Source organism: Mastigoproctus giganteus, chromosome 9, assembly GCF_048544385.1.
Source record: "Mastigoproctus giganteus isolate SK-2022 chromosome 9, ASM4854438v1, whole genome shotgun sequence".
Taxonomy (NCBI): domain Eukaryota; kingdom Metazoa; phylum Arthropoda; class Arachnida; order Uropygi; family Thelyphonidae; genus Mastigoproctus; species Mastigoproctus giganteus.
The window spans coordinates 109,766,390-109,787,656 of NC_143583.1; the positions used below are offsets into that span (position 1 = coordinate 109,766,390).

The window sequence follows — 21,267 nt, forward strand, 5'->3', positions numbered from 1 at the left end:
GATTAAAAATAGCATTGATGAAGTACAGTTTGCACTTCTTCAGTCTGGGATATATATAAAGTTTATGTACTCCACGAAAGCCGTATTGCCATATATTTGGATGTCTCCATGAAAACAGTGAATAAAAGGGGAGATTTCCCTGTCCTTTACTTTCAAACTGAACAGTTTAATTACACAGGCAGGCTGCGGATTGAAAGTCAAAGTCTCTGGTGTTTTAAGTATATCAACATGAAATCACTACCTCTGATTTATAAAAATAGCTTCAACGCTTGGATGACGAGTGATATTTTTGCTTCATGGTTTGAAAGTGAGTTTGTACTATTGATGAGATGCCACTTGTTTTCCAAAAAAACTTGAAAAAAAGGCTCAGTTACTGTTGGATTACTGTCCAGCTCATTCTTCGGCTGATACCCTGAAATTGCAAGATGGCAAGAATAAGAGTTGTGTTTCTGCCAAGGAACACAACTGCACTAATTCAGCTCATGGATCAAGGCATTATTTGAGCCATCAAAGCCTACTCTCATAGTGAGCTATTTGTTGTTGTTGTGAACTCAGAAATTCATGTTCTAGAATTTCTGAAAACATTAACACTGAAAGGTGCATAGAATATTGTATTAGTGCGGGAGAAAGTAAGCTCAACAGCAAATCTGCATTTGGAAAATTTAAAACCGTTGGAAAAAATGTATTGGGAAAGATGATATCACTAACAATAACCTTGAATTAGCAGCATTTTCAGAACAAGAAGCAAGGGCTGCATGTAATGTACTTGATGGGAGTCTTGGAGCAAATGATCTGGCTGCTTGGATTGAGGTGGATGCAGAAGTTGTGCATTACCTGAGCAAGGAAGAAATGGCAGTCTCTGTGAACATTGGAAAGACAATCGACAAACAAAAGGCCAGTGACATAGGGAGTGACTCAGAGTATAATGTGGATGATTTGTGTAAGAAAAAAAGCACCAGAAATTAACAAAGTGCTTGAGGTGATGGCGTGGTTAGAGCATCAGGGTGAGAGTGAACATCTTCGTTTATTGCATCTGACCACTATTAAGAATTATGTGATGAGAAAACACTGTCATTAGTTCCAGGAAAAATTACATGACTATTTCAGAACGGATGTAATTCCATAACAGTGAAATGTAAGTCCACAACAGCATTTTGTATTAGTACAATGTAAAGGGAATGATATAACCTTACATACTTTGTTTTTCAGTCTATATATTCATAAAACATTAACTAAAGTATTTATTTACTAAGTAAAGTGTATTTATATTAAAAAAACTGGGGAAAATTATGTTTTTCATTTATTTTTATGCATTTTGTGTTCATTTTTTCTTAGTATTATTACTATATACACCATTTGGCATCTCTCATATTATGGAGTTATACTTCATAACTGGGTTGGCATGATTCCAACACAAGGGTACCTGTACGCCCACCAATGATGGGCCAATAAGCCTTGAAATGGTGCCATCTGGGTGGTGGTGGTAGTATCTGATGGAAGGACCTGATGGAGTTTGAATGTGGAATTATTTGAAGTGCTTGGAAGGTGGGGCCACCATCTTAGTAACCTGAGTTGCTGGCCCCAACCTTGAGCTCACACCTTGAATACTGCATAAAAGTCCGAAAAGCAGGTGCAGAAAAGAATAAGATTAATCAGTATCACAAAAGGGTATTCTCACCACGAAAGACTTCAGTTGTACAAATTGCAACATATGGAAACTAGACAGAACTGATTTAAATGTTTAAGGTTTTAAATAAATTTAGTAAACTAAATGTTGCTAGCATCTTTACTATTTTTTGGATGACACATACACAAGGAGACATAAATACATAAATTTAAATTGAAAAATGAAGGTTGCCAGATAGATACATGAAAATTTACTTTCAGCCAGAGAGTGATTTTGGAACAAACTTTCCCTGCTGTTGTGGAAGTGGGTTGTTTGAATAAATTTATGGAAGGATTAGACAAATTATTAGAGGGGATAGATAGAGGATGTGCATAGTTTTTTTGACTGATGCTGTATGTGCTTGCATTACTTGCCACTACTAAATTTAAATTATTTAAGCTGTGGTACTGGTCTAGTTACCATAAGAAATTATCATAAAGTGTGACTCCTTTAGAGCATAATAACTGTGTTGAGTATAATAAACCTTTTTTAAACAATTATACACTCTCTTTATATTAAACTAGAATACCCATGGTGAATATTTTGTTAAAACTGCTAAAACGAGTCTGTCGCCACGGAATGAACGAGGCGACAGACTCATCCAGTTCTGCCAAGAAGAAAAATTTAGCATTGCCAACACTTCGTTCAAACTACCACCTCGTCGACTATACACCTGGACCTCACCACAAGACTCTGACAACAATATCGTCAGGAACCAAATTGACTACATTTTAATCAACATCAGATATAAGTCAAGTGTCCTCAAGGCAAAAACTTACCCCAGAGCTGACATATCATCAGACCATAACCCAGTAATAGCAACACTACGTCTCAAATTACGAGCAGTCAAACGCACAAGCACAACAAAAAGAATCGACCTGGAGAAACTGAAGAACACCGCCAACAGGCGACAAGTACAGCTTCATCTCAACACTACAATCCGATCGATCGAAGCAGTAACAACAGACGTGCAAGCATTCGGGCGTTCACTCAAACAGTGCATCAATGAAACAGCAGAAACCCTGCTAGGACATCAGGCGTCGAAAAAGAAACAACGGTGGATGACCCAGCACATACTAGACCTAATGGATGAAAGGAGAATATTCAAAAGCAACAACAACCTGGAAAAATACAAAGAAATACAACAAAAGCTCAAACAGGAAATCCGGAAGGCGAAGGAAAAATGGATAGAAGATCAGTGTGCAGAAATCGAAGACCTAATCAAGAAAAATGACAACTATAACCTGCACAAGAAGCTTAAAGAAGCTGGAAACATCTACAAACCGGCTCCTATCCCAAGTTTATATACGGACAACAATCAACCTATACTAAGCAAACAAGCCAAACTCGACACCTGGAAGAGCTATATATACAATCTGTTCGGCACCAACAGAAAACCGGCAGAAACTCAACAACAAACACAGGAAGACAATCTCCACATATTAACATCTGAAGTGGAACATGCCATCCGAATAACAAAGCCAGGCAAGGCCTCTGGACCTGATCAGATTCATGTGGAACTGCTGAAACAACTAGACTACAGCAACATCCAACAACTAACGAAATGGTTCAATCAAATCTACAACAACAACGACATTCCATCCGAATGGCTCCAATCCATCTTTGTGGCCCTACCAAAAAAGGCTACCAGCTGGAAATGCGAAGATTTCAAGCTGATCAGTCTAATGAGCCAGGTGCTAAAAGTCTTCCTCAAGGTGATTCAGCAAAGGATAAGATGTAAGTGCGAAAGTGCACTAGGAAACACACAGTTCGGATTCTGCAGGGGATTAGGCACCAGAGAAGCAATTTTCTGTTTACAAATATTGCTACAAAGGTGCTATGAACATCAAAAAGACGTGTATATATGTTTTATTGACTACGAGAAAGCCTTCGATTCAGTAGACCACGACCGCCTAATTGACCGACTGAGAAAACTTGGGCTTGAAAACAATGATATCAACTTTATTACAACTCTCTACTGGAATCAAACAGCCCGGCTTCGCTATGACAACGACCTGACAGACCCAATTCCAATAAAAAAAGGCGTCCGGCAAGGCTGTCCATTATCTCCCATTCTTTTTAACATCTATTCGGAAATGATCTTCGACCAAACACTAGCTGACAAGAACATCGGCATAAAAGTTAACGGACACTACATCAATAACTTAAGATATGCCGATGACACAGCACTAATAGCGGATTCAGAACCAGATTTACAGACCATCTTGAACGAAGTGGACATAGAAAGCCAAGCATGGGGGCTACGAATCAACAAAAAGAAAACAAAGGTGATGAAGGTCAGCAGGACTGCAAGCAATATCACGATCAAACTAAACAACGAAAAATTAGAGCAAATACACCGCTTCAAGTATCTCGGAGTATTCATTGATGACTAGCTGAACCATGAGGTCGAAATCAAAAGCAGAATTGAACAAGCCAGGCAGGCATTCACCAAATGGAGAACCCTGCTCACCGACAGAAGCTTGAACATCATGCTCAAATTACGCACATTGAAATGCTACATCTGGCCAATACTGCTCTACGGTGTAGAAACCTGGACTCTAACATCAGCCACTACAAAAAAGCTCCAGGCCTTCGAAATGTGGCTCTACCGAAGAATGCTGAAAATTCCGTGGACAGCCAAGATAACCAACGCGCAGGTCCTGCAGGACATGCACACGGAACGGGACCTGCTCAAAACCATCATCAGCAGGAAATGCAAATACCTAGGTCACATCGCTAGGAACCAACAAAAATATCACCTACTACCACTCACCCTGGAGGGAAAGATCGAAGGCAAGAAACGCCCAGGCAGACCGAAAATGGCATGGCTAGATAACATCAACACCTGGCTTCACATGACAACAGCACAAATTCTACACGCAGCGCTAGACAGAGAACAATATCAAAACGAAGTCGCAAACGCCATTCGGCAGCATTAAAAGAAGAAGAAGTTTCAGAGAAGAAGTAATGATTAATATTGAAGTAATTACAAAAACCTTTCCCTTTGCTCCCTTTGCTGCTAGCCAAGGCATCAGTGGGATGGACTTGGATAAAAATGCAATTTGATAATTTTTTTCATGTATTCTGGATCTGGAAACTGCTACATAAAATTGTCCGTGGGCAAAAATGCTAACTTTATTCAAAGTCTGACCCTGAGATTTGTTGATTGTGATGGAAAAAAGTGAAGAAATTGTCTTATCTTCAACCTAAACAGCAAGTTAGTTTCACTTGGAGCTAAATCAATTCTCAGGATTTGAAAACTGGTTGGAAAATTTTTTGGAAATTTTTTTTTTTTCTCAATTTTACTGCTAAATAAAACCTATTGCTAAAGGAATCAGGTCAAAAGCTTGTTTAGCCTTTGAATTATTCAAGTTCAAAAAGCAGTCTGGAGCGAGGGAGGGACATAAGCAAATTATTATATAGATGATCAGCTGAAAATTAAATCAAATAAACCCAAAATAGCTGGTAGAAAAAATTTCTTAATGTTGTTTAATAGCTAGTTAAAAACATTTAATAATTTTATCCAAGCTTAAAATGAATATATAGATTTGATGTATATATTCATTTTAGCAACTTTTTCTTTTCAGATCAGCTCTTTCCTGCAGCCATTTTAGCTGGCATCTTGCTACTTCTTGTTCCACTTTGGGCCTTTGTAGCTTTACAAAATAAATATGTTAGGAACATTGTATTCACAGGGTGGATTCCTGTCCTGATAGCTGTAGTTATTACCAGGTATAGTTACATTGTAATATTAGTATTTATTTTTCTTACTGCACGGAACAACAAAAACATTACATATTTTGTTCATTTTGTAAAATTTGTCAAATCTTGATTGAATAAAAAGTAGAGGTTGAAACGGAAAACTTTAATGAAATATCTTACTTTTAATAATTAAATATGTACATGATATTGCATGTGATGAATAGGAACAGCATTCCAGTACACTCCAATCCATTTTGAGCCCTGATTAAAACAGCACTCTCAGCTATGAGGCATAATCATAAAGTTCAGGAACTGAACTAATATTTGGGACATGACAAAGCTTACTATCTATTTGGGTGGATCACCTTCAAAGTAATCTCCTTGATATCATATTCACAGCTACCAACATTTCTGCAATTTCTGGAAACATATCTGATAGTTCTCATGTTCTGAATGATTTTCTCAGTTATTGCAAATCCTTTTAAGGAGGTGTTAAGCTTGGAGGGGCTAAAAATACATATCACAGGAAGTTAAATCTGGTGAGTTTGGCAGATGGGGTACCACAGTGATAAAGTATTTCAAATAAATTCTTGAATAGAGCATGCCAAGGGTGCAAGGATGTTGCTGCAATGTAAGTGGCAATTCCCTGAGAAAGAACACTGCTCTGTGAGTCAAAAAATGTGTTAAGCAGGATCTTCATATTTGATCAAGATTGTCTTGCTTTTTTGGAGCCATAAAGAAGCTGGAGCCTTTTATTGAGAGGACTGGACCTTTGTTTCCAGATCTTAGTCATACACCATAATTCATCACTAGTGATGGAAGAAGCAAAGTAGGGTGCAACAACACAAGCACATTGAAAATCCTGATATGCAAGAACTCTGTTCTTTGTTATCATTAGTGAGAATGTGAAGCATGAACATAGTTGAAACACATTGCATTCCAAAATCTTGTTTTAAAATTGATTGACATGTTTCATAAGAAATATCAGTTTTGCTATCAACTTTGCAGACAGCTAAACATTGATCAAAATTTGATACAATTCATTGCTTACTAAAATCATTCATTTTAAAATGTGATGAAAACACATAAAACACTTCTTTTCAACTTGTGCTAATTCAGAGCCTGAGTGGAGATAAATGAGTGATTGTGTTACTGTGTCAAGATGAGTCACCAAATGTGTTGCGATGTCACTACGAGGTTGCAATTTAATGATAAAAAGTTGGTCTCTTAACTTGTTGATCATTCCTTGCACATGTAGATGATTTATTTGCAATCATAACATAAATGGTAACCAATAACTTGCAGTAACAGCAATATTACTGGTTGACAGCATTGTCGGCGATGTACAAATATGTTTGAAACATCAAATGTTGAATTGAAAACATTTACAGAATAATTATTAAAAGAAGCAATGCTGTTCTACTTCATTTGTGATGAAATGCTGAAATTACACAAAAAATATAAATACATGCAACCTAAAAGGAAGCAAAACTCCATCAAATATAATAATAATTGTTACATTTAAATATTGAAATACATTTAAACACTGGTGATAAAGTGAACAACACTGAACTGAATTGAAGTATTAGTATTAATAGTGGCAAGTGATAACAATACAGCATAAGCCAAAAAAAAAAAAAAAAAAAAACAGTGATAACCAGTCTATACAAAGGGTTGTCCCAAGCCCGTAGAAGGTCCTCATCACTAGAAAACCGCCTCCCTTTTAGCTTCATTTTCACATGCGGGAACAGTGCAAAGTCACAGGGAGCAAGGTCTGAACTGTAGGGAGGGTGCTCGAGAAGTTTCAGTCCTGTCGTGGTCAAATATTCGGTGCAGGCTTTGGCGCGGTGAGCTAGAGCATTATCGTGATGGAGGTACCAGGTGTCCATTCTTGACTTTGGCCGCAGGTTCTTCATAGATCCAATGACTTTAGGCAGGCATTGTTCAGTATACCACTTAGCTGTGACTGTCTTCTGCGTGTCCAAAACGACACGTTCCACAATTCCACTCGATTTGAAAAATACAGCTATCATTTTCTTCTTTACAGATTGGGATTTTCTGACAATTACGGGTGTGTCGTCATCATCAAAGACCCAAACTTTGTTCTGAGCCTTGGTCGGCAGATCGTAATAGTACAGCCAAGTCTCGTCACCTGTCACGATGTTGTTCACATACTGAGATTGTCCCTTATCAAACTTTTTTAACATCTCCCGGCACCAAGTCACACGTCGTGTCATCTGCTCTTCAGTCAGTTGATGCGGCACCCAGAGAGAACAAAGTTTCTTCACGTGCAAATGATCTTGCAGAATCGAACGAATTGCTGGTGCATTTAGGCCCAAAGTATCCTCTATCTGTTGGTAGGTCACTCGCCTGTTTCCGTCAAGCATTTTCCTCACAGCAGTAACGTTTTCCTCCGTAACTGACGTTCGTGGCCTTCCCGGCCTCTCAGAATCCTCCAGAGTGAAATTTCCCCTTTGGAATTCTCTATACCACCTGAATATTGTTGTACAATGTGGACAATCATCATCTAGTGCAAGAGTCATTTCTTCTAAGCACTGGTCTATGGTTAAACCACGCACGAAATTATACCGCAAAACTGTCCTTATCTCATTTCGTGACCACGATGCCATCGCAAGCAATTTACACTCTCACTACTAATGAATAACTGAGCCCATCGACTTGGCCCGGCGGCTACTATGCACGTATGAACATGTCTCAACATGCAGCAACAACAAGCAGCTTCCTGTGATTCATTGTTGTGTCATATTGCAAAACTTTCCTAGTACCCTTTGGATCTTCTAACAGGTTGTTTAGTTCTTCCCTGAATTTATTCATACTATCTACTTCTGCAGTACCAGGTGGAAGTTTGTTCCAACAGTCAGCAGCTATGCGCTGTCTAAAAGCAAATCATCTATCCTGCAACTATCCTTACTCAGTTTAAATTTATGCCCCCTCATGCTCATGTGTGTTGTGTGAGCAAGGGGAAGGATGCCATCAGCATTTAGTGTACTCTGTCCATTCAAAGCCTTAAGCATCTCAATCATATTTCCTCACTGATGTACCTAGTTTCCAGATACTGTAATTTTCAGAATTGAAGCCTTTCTTGGTAAGAATAACATTTTGTTCCTCTCAGTAATCTTGTCCTTCTCTGCATCCATTCCCACAGATCAATATACTTCCTAAAATAATGGTTTAAGACATCTATGCAGTACTCAGTGGCATGACCATTGCCTTATACAACAAGGTGTGATTCTTCTACTACTGCTGCCCCTATGCAGTAACCTGCATATGTCAGTGTTAAACTTCGATTGCTACTTCTCAGCCCAGCTGACTAATTTTTCTAGATCTTTTGCAGCAGCATGCGCTGAATACTGTCATTAACCACCCTGCCATCCTTAGTCATTAAGCCTGATATACCTTCATTGATATCATTAATAAATATTGAAAACAGTAATGGGTCCAGCAGTTAACATAACCAATAACTTTCAGTAACAGCAATATTACTGGTTGACAGCAATGTCGACGATGTACAAATAATGGGTCCAGCAGTGAATTCTAGGAGACTCCACAAATGACATTAGCCCAAGAAGAACAGTGCCCATTAATAACCAATCTGTCTCCTTCTGCTCAATCAGCCTTTTATCTATATCAGTAACTTACTTGTAATGACCATAATTCCAAAAGCTTTTCTGAAATCTAAGGATATGATGTCAAAATTATTATTTTTTGCATCATTTTCTTTGTTACTGAATCATAGTATCCATTCAGCTTGGTCAGACAAGATCACCTCTTAACAAATCTCTGCTGTGACTGCAGACTTCCTAACCAAACTGACAACACTCTTGATCTTTTTTCTCACAAACAACCCTTCAAAGTACACAGTTGAGGTCAGTGGGCCTCTGTGCATCTGAGATCACAACTTGGTGATAGTAGTAGTAGTAATGGAGGCATGTGATGTAAGAAAGCAAGTGTATGAGCTTATGTAGCATCAACTAAAAAAAAAAAAAAAAAAAAACAATTTCAAACATCCATTCCCTCTAAAAGTTTGTCCAGTTCCTCCTTGAATTTATTTCAGCTATCAACTTCCACAACAACAGATGGAAGTTTGTTTCAGCAATCGACCACCTGCTGACTAAATGCAGATTTCCGCACATCTATTCTACAACTGTCTCAATTTGAATTTATGTCCCCTCATGTTCGTAATCTGAGCAAGCGGAAGAATCCCATCAGAATTCAGCAGTACTCAAGGTGCAGCCTGACCATTGTCTTATACAAAGGGATAATCCCCTCCATGTCTGCGCTGCTCTGAGAAATTCATATCTGACTGCATAATTAGGTGTTTTTCATTCTCCATCTCCCTGGGTGTAGTACCACACACATTTGGTATATTTCTCTTGGGTTACTGCTACACACATGCAGTACTTTCCATTTGTCAATGTTAAATTTCAGTTGCCACTGCTCAGCCCATCTGCCCAAATTTTCTAGATCCTATTGCAGTAGCACACTACCATTACTGTCATTAACAACCCTGCCAACTTTTGTATCATCTGCAAACTTCAACATTAAGCCTGATATACCTTCATCAATATCATTGATAAATATACAAAACAACAGTGGCCCCAACACTGAACCCTGGGGGACTCCACTAATAACATTAGTCCATGAAGAGCAGCATCCACTGATTACCAGTCTCTGTCTTCTCCCACTCAACCACCCTTTTATCCATTGTAGCAACTTACCCTTAATACCATACTGCTCCAATTTGTACAGTAATCTTCCATGCACAACAGTGTCAAAGGATTTTCCTGAAATCCAAGTATATGATGTGAAAATTATTTTTTGTATCCAGTTACTTTATAACCACATCATAGTATATACCTTTATAACCACATCATATTTGTCTAGATCTAGGGTGTCAAACTGGCGGTCTGCGACAAAATTTTTGTGGCCCGCGATGCCCAAAAATAAAATGCTAAAGTAAACAATTAAAGTACCTATTTATAATCTAGAATATAAGGATTAAAAAACCTCTGTAGTAAATATAAAAATAGTCATTTTAATTGATAATAATTTTAAAAAAAGACTGGATTGATGGAGCCTTGATTAGAAAGAACTAAAAATATAAATAGTAATTTCAAATTAATGAAAATTGAAATTGTTATCTTTAAATAACATTGTAACTTTTTAGTTTATTTCTTTAAAAATAAAAGAGTTACATTTTATTTTTTAAAATATTTTTTAAATGGAGAAATCTTAATCTAAATTTCTTTTACATTTAAACTGATATTACAATATTGCAAATGCAGCATTATTTATAATTTTATCGAAAAGATACTTCATTCGTACTAATTTCTTTGTCAGGATCTGTTATGTTGTGTTTGCTATCTATAATTTAAAAAATACCTAAGTAATCGTTTTTATAATTTTAATTTCAACTATAGAATTTATATAGGAAATGTCGCTTTCAACACCAGTCAAGAAAAGAAAAATTGATAACGAGGGAAGAAAATTCCAAGAAAAGTGGGAGCTGAACTATTTTTGTATGGAAGTGAACAGTAAAATTACATGCTTAATTTGTAAGGAAAATATTAGTGTTGCTAAAGAATACAACATTAAGCGGCATTATAACTCTAATCATAAGGAACAATATTCGGGCTTCGAAGGAAAAATAAGAGAAGAAAAATTAAAAACAATGAAGAAACACTTCATAGTCAACAACAAGTATTTACAAAATTCATGAAACTAATGAATCAATAGTAAGAGCAAGTTACGAAATAAGCTATTTGTTAGCAAAACGTTCAAAATCATTCACGGATGGTTCCTTAATTAAAGAATGTATGATAAAAGCAGCTGAAATCATCTGTCCTGAAAAAAGTGCAATCATTTTGCGATATTTCATTATCAAGAAATACAGTGGTAAAGAGAATTAGCAAAATGGCAGATAACATCAGTTCATAACTACAGGATATATTTACAGAAGTCTTGTTCTTTTCAATTGCGATTGACGAAAGTACAGATATACGAGATGTTGCTCAAGTTGCTGTATTTTTTCGTGGTTGCGATAATAACATGAGGATCACCGAAGAATTGTTGGAAGATATCCCTCTTTTTGGAACTACGACTGGCGAAGATATTTTTGCTGCTGTGTAGAGCATTTTAGAAAAGTGTAAGCTTCCACTTGACACACTTGTGTCTGTAACAACTGACGGTGCTAAATCAATGACAGGTGAAAATCGAGGATTTTCACCTGCCACCATGGCTGTCACCTGAAACCAAAAACCATGGCTGTCCACTGCCTTATTCATCAACAAGTTCTGTGTTTAAAAATATTAAAAATGGACGATGTATTGAAAACAGTACATCGATGTATTGAAAATAGTACATAACAAAAACAATCAACTTTATTCGAGTGAGAGCACTCAGCCATCGGCAATTTACTTCTCTTCTTAAAGATTTCGAATCTGAGTTCGACGATCTTCCTTATACAGAAGTTTGATAGTTATCATGCCACAAAGTTTTAAAGAGATTTTATATGCTTTTGGAGGAAATAACAGATTTTCTTGAAATGAAAAATGAAAATGTATCAGTTATAAAAAATCCTTTGTGGATTAAGGAGTTGGCATTTTTAATTGCTATTACAAGCCACCTCAATAATCTTAACATTTCATTGCAAGGTAAAAATAAGTTAATAACGAACATGTACAACGCAATAGTAAAAAACTAACGTTGTTTAAAAATCATTTAAAAAAAATACATTTTGACCCATTATCCTACTTGTGAGCAGTTAAAAACACAAAATCAAAATTGCTCTTTCTCACAATATTGTGACAAAATTAAGGAAATCAAAAACGAATTCGATAAGCGTTTTAATGATTTTAAAGAGTTAGAAGATATGTTTTCTCTTTTTATTGGACCTTTTTCATTTGAAATTGAAAAAGCTCCCACTTTGATTCAACTGGAATTAATTGATTTCCAAAATGATTCATTTTTGAAAGACAAATGTCGAGAAGTAGAAATTCCAAAAATATATTCTTACTTAGGTGAAAAATACCCGGAAATTAAAAAGTTTGCTGTACAAATTATGTGCAACTTTGGGAGTACATACTTATGCGAGCAATTATTTTCATGTATGAAATTAAATAAAATAGCGTATAGATCGAGATTGACAGATAAACATCTTTCTGACATACTGAAAATTGTATGTTCCCAGTCTTTGACTGCTGATGTTGAAAAACTAGTAGGGGGTAAATGCTGGCAGGTTTCCGGGAAAACAAATTAATTATTTTCATAAATATATTGAATATTTAATTTTTAAATAAAAATAATAATATAACAATTATATATACAGTAATACCCTGACTTATGCGAATTCAGAGTTACACGGTTCTTGATTTTTTTTTTTTTGCTGTGATATGCATTGGACGTGTTTCGCGCGAACTCTACGTGCACAATTACGATTCTACAATCGACCAAAGTTAAGATTGTTTTGTTATAGGTTTTCTAAACCTTAAAAAAACTGTCATTCAAACGAAGTAAATCAAATTCTCCTGCACCTAGTAAGAAAAGGAAAACAATATCTTTGGAATGTAAACTTAACATTATCAAGGATTTTGATAGCAGAATGAAAATTTGTGAATTGGCAAAGAAGTTTGAGCTACCGGAATCCACAGTAAGAATAATCATAAAAGATAAAGAAAGAATTCTCGAAGCAGTGAAAAATGCTCAATCCTTGAACTCAAGCATAATTTGTAAACGTCATGGTATTATTGCTGAGATGGAAACAATGCTGAAATTATGGTGTGATAATCAAGTAAAAAGTGAAGAATTGTCCAGTCGATCGGAACACTGTGTGGTATCAAGCTGAGCTGATTTTTGAGAGGTTGAAAGAAGCTGGGGAGGCGGGCAAAGATGAAAACTTTGTAACTAGTAACGGTTGGTTCAACTGATTTAAAACTCACTGTAACTGGCACAGTATCGCGGAGAGTGAAGAGACAGTAAGTGCCGATAAATAAGCTGCATCTTCTTTTCCTGGGACACTCAAGGCTATGATAGAAGAAGGTGACTATAACAGTGAAACCGTATTTAACGTGGATGAGACTGGCCTGTTCTGGAAGAAGATGCCTAAAAGAACTTTTATTGCGCGTGAAGAAAAAACCTTTCCAGGCGTTAAGGTTTCCAAAGACCAATTGACAGTGATGGTTGGCGGGAATGCAGTAGGTGACTGCAAGTTGAAACCTTTCTTAATTTATCACTCCAAAAACCCAAGAGTTTTAAAAAATATATCTAAAATTAGCTTACCAGTGATTTGTAAGTCAAATCATAAAGCTTAGATGACAGCTTCTGTTTTTGAGGACTGGTTTGGTCACCACTTCATACCCGAAGTCGAACGTTATTGCAAGTCTAAACAGATTCCGTTTAAAGTGATGCTTCTTACTGACAATGCACCCAGTCACCCAATGCACTCCTGCCACCCTAATTAATTTCTACCCACGTGTGAAAGTTGTGTTTTTGCTTCCAAACACAACCAGCTTGCTTCAACCGATGGACCAGGGAGTCATCAAAACATTCAAAACTTACTACACGAGGCGTTCGTTTGCATGTCTGAATCAAGCTATGAGACAAAATAGTGAGATATCTGTTAAAGACTTTTGGAAACGATTCAATGTTTTAGATGCCATAAGAATCATTGAAGAATCTTGGGAAGAAATTCACAAAAAAACATTGAATGGTGTCTGGAAGAAACTTTCTCCATTTTTTTTTCAAAAACGAGATGAAAACAATGCCAGAAACTGATCATGTCACTCATGTGATAGCAGTTGTTAATCTTGCCAGGCAATTAGATTTGGAAGTCGATGGTGATGATGTCAACGAGCTGTTGGATTCACATTGTCAGGAGCCGACAATGGAGCTCATGGAGATGCATGAGCAAAACGTCATTGAAGTATCAGACACTTCAGACCCAGTTCCACCAGAAAAGCACATGACAATTGCAAGCTTGACAGAAGGTCTCAGCTCAATTGAAAAGGGCTTAAAAATTTTAGAAAACATAGACTCCATCGAAGAACGCATTATAGCTACAAAGCAAGGAATAAAAAAGTATTAGCTTGCTAAGAAGAAATTCTGCGTGAAAAAAAGAAGGCGCTATGTCATCAGACGAATTTGTTAGATTTTATGAAGCCATCGACATCGAAATAACTTTTTTACGTAACTCATTTATTTTTTAATACATATTTTGTATTAATATATATAAAGAACTGCAATTTTTTTAAATATTTTTCTTCTAAACTAGTGTTTTTGTTAGTTCTTGGTCCCAATTAAACAAAATTTTTTATATGTATTTATATGCAAAGTTGTACCCCAACTTATGTGAATTCGACTTAAGCGATTTTCGTCGGACCCACCTATCGCATAACTTTGGGGTATTACTGTACTAAAACCAAAGGAGCGCAAGGCAGCCAAAGTAACACACCTCTATTAGTTACAATTTACTAGGAAACGTTTCAGAAATTGTTATTGTTACAAAATCCATCTTCAGTCTTTGTAGCAATTTCCAAAACGTTTCCTAATAAATTGTAACTAATAGAGGTGTGTTACTTTGGCTACCTTGCTCTCCTTTGGTTACCAGTTCATCAACAGCCACTTTACTCCCATTTCTTCACTATACATACTAAATTCTAAATTACTTGTATTCTATTGATCTGAATAAAAATTTAAATGTTAATTACATGTGAGTTTTAATTATCCTGATTATGCTACTGAATCCTGAATCAATATATAATATTTTAGAAAATTTTATGCGGCCCGCGAAAATCATACCATCACACAAAATGGCCTGCGCAGAAATGAGTTTGACACACCTGGCCTAGGTGATCCTGTAATGCATCTTTAACCAGTGACTCCATTATTTTTCCCAGAACAGAAGTTAAACTAACTGATCTGTAATTATTCATGACATCCTTAGATTCCCCTTTGTGAATTGGGGATACATCGCTTAAGGGTTTGCTTACTTCCCTTGCTGCCTCCTTCAATATAACTGGATAGATTCCATCTGCACAGGTGCCTTTTTTATGTTTAAATTCAACAATTTCTCCACTTTGCTGTCAGTTATTACAAAATGATTAAGCACCCTGTTACAGTTTGATAAACTTCTGGCATTTTCCTCCCTGTTTGTACCATTCAAAACTTGCTGCCATTATGTAGTATCGATATGGAATAGCATTATGTATATCTCTAACTTGATAGTGTAAGGCATAATGTAAAACTAGGTAGTGTAATTAGCATTAGCATTAGTAGAGGCATTTGATGCAAGAAAGCAAGCTTATGCAGCATCAGCCAAAAAAAAAAAATAATAAATAAATAAATAAAAAATAAATAAATAAATAAAAATAACCACTTCCACTTCACCTCTCTGTTCGTTCGAAATACCTGTCCAGCTGAGCCTAAAACTTATTTAGGCTATCAACTTCCACGACAAGGGATGGAAGTCTATTCCACCAACCATCCACCCGCTGGCTAAAGGCAAATTTCCTCACGTCTATCCCCCCTCGACGTGGGCACCTGTATGTGGTGAGGGGACCTCCCAGTGGTGCTGCTGGACTTCAGACTAGCGTCACTGGGATCCACAGCCCAGGTTCCAGGCTTACATCAATGGAATCCGGCGTGTTTGCCGTGCGCTGCGACCCGTGGAAATTCGGAAAGGGGGATCCTGGTGGTTGAGGGGCCCAGCTTCAATACACCACTTTGGCCCCTGCTTCGACAAGACGGGTGGTCCTGGAAGGCCCGGCTAGGATCAATCGGCTAGTAGGCTCGCCTGCGAGGGTCAGCCGTGTCAATGCCAAGCCCCTACCCTCATGGTCCGAGGGACAGGATTCAGGCTGGAGGAAGTGCGGGTATAGTGTCTGGGTAGCCGTGGCGTTCCACTCCCGAGCGCATTTATTGCATGCCGGGTAGTGGGCGTCCCTTTGGGCTCCGTGGTGGGTGGGGAGCCGGGGCACTGAACACTTTAAAAAACTCAATGAATCCTGATAAACTTATTTCTTCAGGAGCTCCAACCCGGTCCCTATCTGAAAACAATGACAAAGACACTGATAGCAGTATTGCTAAAAAGAGGCAGCGAACCAAACTACCATCAGGGCCTGTCCCAAGGTTCCTAATTATACATGCCAACAGTGAAAAACCAATTGGTAAAATGTCGCCCTTTTTTATCCAAAAAGGGTTAGATGGGTTAGCAGGTTCACCCAAATCAGTTAAGAGGCTTCGTTCTGGAGACCTTTTAATTGAAACTAAAAATGACAGGCAATCAGAACATCTACTCCGAGTAACATCAATCGGAGGAATCCCTATAACAGTGACACCACACAGAACACTCAATTCATCGAGAGGTGTCATTTCGGAGTGGGACCTTCTCGACGTAACCGAGTAGGAAATCTGCTCCGAATTAAAACCCCAGGGAGTTATTGCCATCAAGAGAATTACTGCATGAAGGGATGGAAAAATTGTTAAAACCAGGAACGTTATCCTGACTTTTAACTCTCCTAAACCTCCTGACGAGATTAAAGCTGGATACATCAACTGTTCAGTGCGTCCATACATTCCAAACCCTTTACGGTGTTTTAAATGCCAGAAGTATGGACATTCTCAAATGGCCTGCCGTAGAGTCCTTGCATGCGCTCGATGCGGTGCAAAGGACCACGAAACAACAGCATGTTCAGCCGCAAAGCCCACCTGTATTAACTGTGAAGGCGAACACCCGGCCTACTCACGAGCATGCCAGAGGTGGAAAGAAGAAAAAGAAATCCAACGGCTGAAGGCAGAGCTAAATATATCATACCAGGCGGCAAGGAAATCGGTCAAACCCCTGAATATCAACAAACCTACCTACGCCCAGAAGGTAGCAGGGAGATGTTCCGTCGGAACTCAGACGGACATGACCATTCCTCCAAAGGAGTCTTTCACTCCCATCACGCGGTATCTCTTAAGTTCTGAAAAACCTGCACAGAAGGACCAATCAGCTGCCACTCCTATATCGGTACCTCCTAATGCTCCACAAGTAACAAAGATAATTATGAAAGAAAAGAATAAGAAAGGGGAAGTCCCCCCCTAGTACCCAGGAAAAGATGGATGTCGAGCAGAAGGAGGTACCCGAAGATTCAGTCTTGGAACTCTTTGCGGAGGAGGAAATGGACACGGGACAGCGTCCATTCTTCCCCAAAAAAGATAAATCCAAGACTGATAAAAGTAAGCCCTCAGCACCTCGGAAGCCGCCTGATGGACCCACCAAGCCAAAATAATGGCTAAATTCCTACAGTGGAATTGTCGTGGATTCCGGCGAAATATTGATGACATCAAGGCCCTCCTGCAAAAGCACGAGCCAGTCTGCTTTTGCTTGCAGGAGACATATCTAAAGGCAAATGATGATCCCACCATGCACAATATCACATTTTTTCGAAAGGATAGAATTGCGGATGGCTCTGTACATGGAGGAGTGGCTATCCTTGTGGGTAACCAGACCCCAGTGCAGCCCTTGCTAATTACAACCAGCATAGAGGCTGTTGCAATTCGCCTTTCAGTGGGATTTTTAATAACTGTGTGCTCCATTTATTTGCCACCTGGGACTAACATCACCCAGGCAGACCTTGATGATCTTCTAACGCAGCTGCCTCCCCCTTTCTTACTTCTCGGGGATTTTAACGGACATAACACCCTGTGGGGTAGTGCTAACATCAACGGAAGGGGACGAGTCATAGAGCGTATGCTCAATGACAATGACCTTTCCCTTCTAAATACTGGAACAAACACCTTCCACATGCCTACCCGTACTTTTTCTGCCATTGATCTCTCTATCTGTTCCCCTTCTCTACTCCCTTCACTCACCTGGGAAGTGGAGGAGAATCCATACGGAAGCGATCACTTCCCTGTGATAACCTCGTTACACAGCGGGAGGCCATGTCTTCCCTTCAGGTTACCACGGTGGAAGATTGATCAGGCTGACTGGACTGCTTTCCAACATCAGGCAAATTTTGATCTTATCACAGTCAGTCAAGAGCCTATCAATGATGCAGTTAAGTGCATCACAGAAAATACTGTCCAAGCAGCTACGAATGCTGTTCCAAAAACATCTGCCCGGTTTCCACTATTTCCCAAACCTTGGTGGAATTCACAATGTACAGCAGCAAAAAAGGCTCAAAACAAAGCATGGGGGATATTTCGCCGATATTCTACCACGAACAACCTTATAGCCTTCAAACGTGCATGAGCCAAAGCACGCTACATCCGTCGTCAGAGTCAAAAGGAATCGTGGATCCGTTTTACATCATCTATTAACCAGTCTACCAACTCTAAGGTAGTCTGGGATAAAATCCGGAAAATGAAGGGGAAATATACATCCCACCCTTCTTCAATCCTAAATTATAATGGATGCGCTATTGCAGATCCAACTGCAATAGCCAATGCTCTTGGGGAAACATTCTCTAACATCTCTGCAACATCTTCGTGTTCCCTAGACTTTCTGGTCCTGAAATATAAAATCGAAAAACAGGCACTTAACTTTAAATCTAAGAGCATTTATCCCTACAACGGGGATTTCACTATTCAGGAACTCAAAAGAGCCCTCGCTCTTTCTAAAGCAAGTGCTGTTGGACCAGATGGCATCCATTATGAAATGATTAAACATCTTTCACCAAAATCTATGGATTGTCTGCTCCTTCTGTATAACAGAATCTTTACTGAAGGGCAGTTTCCAGACTCCTGGTGAAAGGCAATCGTTCTTGCCTTTCCTAAGCCAGGAAAGGATCCAAAAGTCACCACCAATTATCGTCCTATTGCTCTGACTAGCTGTCTGTGCAAAATCCTGGAGAGAATGGTTAATTCTCATTTAATTTGGTATCTCGAATCAAATGACCTTCTCTCCAACATCCAGTGCGGCTTCCGAAGGAACCGGTCCACTTTGGACCAACTTATTAGATTGGAAGCATCCATCCGGGATGCTTTCCTAAAACGTGAACACTTGGTGTCGGTGTTCTTTGACATGGAAAAAGCGTATGACACAACTTGGAGATTTGGCATTTTAAAAGATTTACATAGCCTAGGCCTTAGAGGGCATCTCCCCTTTTTTATTCAATCCTTTTTAGCCAATCGATCGTTCCAAGTTCGTGTGGGATCCTCACTCTCCCGCTCCTTTAGCCAAGAAGAGGGAGTACCACAAGGATCAGTATTAAGTGTCATGCTTTTTGCCATAAAAATAAATTCCATCACAGAACAACTTCCTCCGACTGTAAACAGTGCCCTCTATGTTGATGACTTTAGCATTTTTTGTCAGTCGTGCAACATGAGGGTTATTGAAAGACAACTGCAGAAAGCCATTGATAGTCTGAATTCCTGGGCACTTGCTAATGGCTTCAGGTTCTCGCCAGAGAAGACCGTTTGCGTACACTTTTGTCGCAAGCGTAATCTTCATCCTGAACCTGAATTAAGGCTCGGACAAAATGCTATTCCAGTAGCAGCGAACACAAAATTCTAGGGACTCATATTTGATAAAAAACTGACCTTTTTGGATCATATTCGTCAACTCCGCACAAAGTGCACAAGAGGCCTTAATATGCTCCGCTCGCTCTGCTCTTTCTCTTGGGGTGCAGACCGATGCACCCTTCTACGGCTTTACCGTGCACTTGTGCGATCCAAATTAGATTATGGGTCCCAAGTATATTCTTCAGCCAGAGACAGTGCCCTTCGATGGCTGGATCCTGTCCATCATCAGGCTCTACGTATGGCTACTGGAGCATTTCGAACATCTCCTGTCCAGAGCTTATACGTCGAAGCAAACGAACCACCGTTATCGCTTCGACGTAAGCAGTTGTCTCTAAACTACGCTTTAAAACTGAAATCCCTGCCAGACCACCCTACGTGGCTAACCGTTTTTGAGCCACGATGGGAAAATTTGTACAACACCCGTAAGACTGCCAATCGTCCTTTTGGTATTCGTGTCCAAGAGCTACTCAAAGAACTTAATATAAAGGTAGACAAGGTTGCCCAAACACCCAAGCAACCCCTTCCACCCTGGCATGCTCGTGTCCCGGCATGTGACTTGTCCCTTAGAAATTGGGGAAAGTCGGACACTCCATCGTCTGTCTACCTGCAGCTTTTTTCAGCACACCGAGCTGAACATTCTGACTTCGCGCCAGTCTACACAGACGGCTCGAAGGCGGAATCATATGTGGGATCTGCTGCTGTCTTTAGAGACAGCACTACATTGGAGCAGATTCCCTCTAAATGCAGCATATTTATTGCATAGCTGCACGCTATAAAGTTAGCCTTGGATCATATTAGTGAAAGCCAATACCAACGGTTCATTTTATATTCTGACTCTCTCAGTGTGTTACAGGCTTTAATATCCGTGAGGTATAATCCTCATCCGGTTCTGTCTAGCATTCAGCAGAAGATTCACTTCCTGCGAGAACGTGAATATGATATCCGCTTCTGCTGGATTCCCAGCCACATTGGGATTAGGGGAAATGATTTGGCTGATACGGCAGCCAAATCAGCAATCCCTAATAATAATCGCTGCCTGTCAGTCCCCTATACAGACTACAGGCAAACAGTACAGCAGAAGATACACTCCCAATGGCAGGAGTTGTGGAATAGACAGACTGGGAATAAACTATATCGTATAAAGCCTGTAATTGAACCGTGGCAGTCTAGTCCGCGCAGGAATCGTAAGGAGGAAGTTGTTCTTGCCCGGACCCGCATAGGACATAGTCATTTGACACATTCGTTTTTGCTGAGGGCTGATGACCCTCCTATGTGTGTGTGTCCTGTGGCACAATTTTAACGATCAGACACCTTTTAATTGACTGTCCAGATTTTAGCAGCACTCGTTCTACCGCTTTTAACCATCTGAC

At 39.0% G+C, this 21,267-nt stretch overlaps 1 protein-coding gene across 1 annotated transcript in view; it reads left to right on the top strand.

The window, feature by feature from the left end:
* Nucleotides 1-21,267, top strand: part of LOC150080633 (solute carrier family 41 member 1-like) — a 227,043-nt gene that overhangs the window by 89,706 nt on the left and 116,070 nt on the right. The window contains exon 7 of the mRNA XM_090380764.1: nucleotides 5,257-5,401. Coding sequence (XP_090236890.1) covers nucleotides 5,257-5,401 — 145 coding nt within the window. The remainder of the gene's footprint in view (nucleotides 1-5,256; nucleotides 5,402-21,267) is intronic.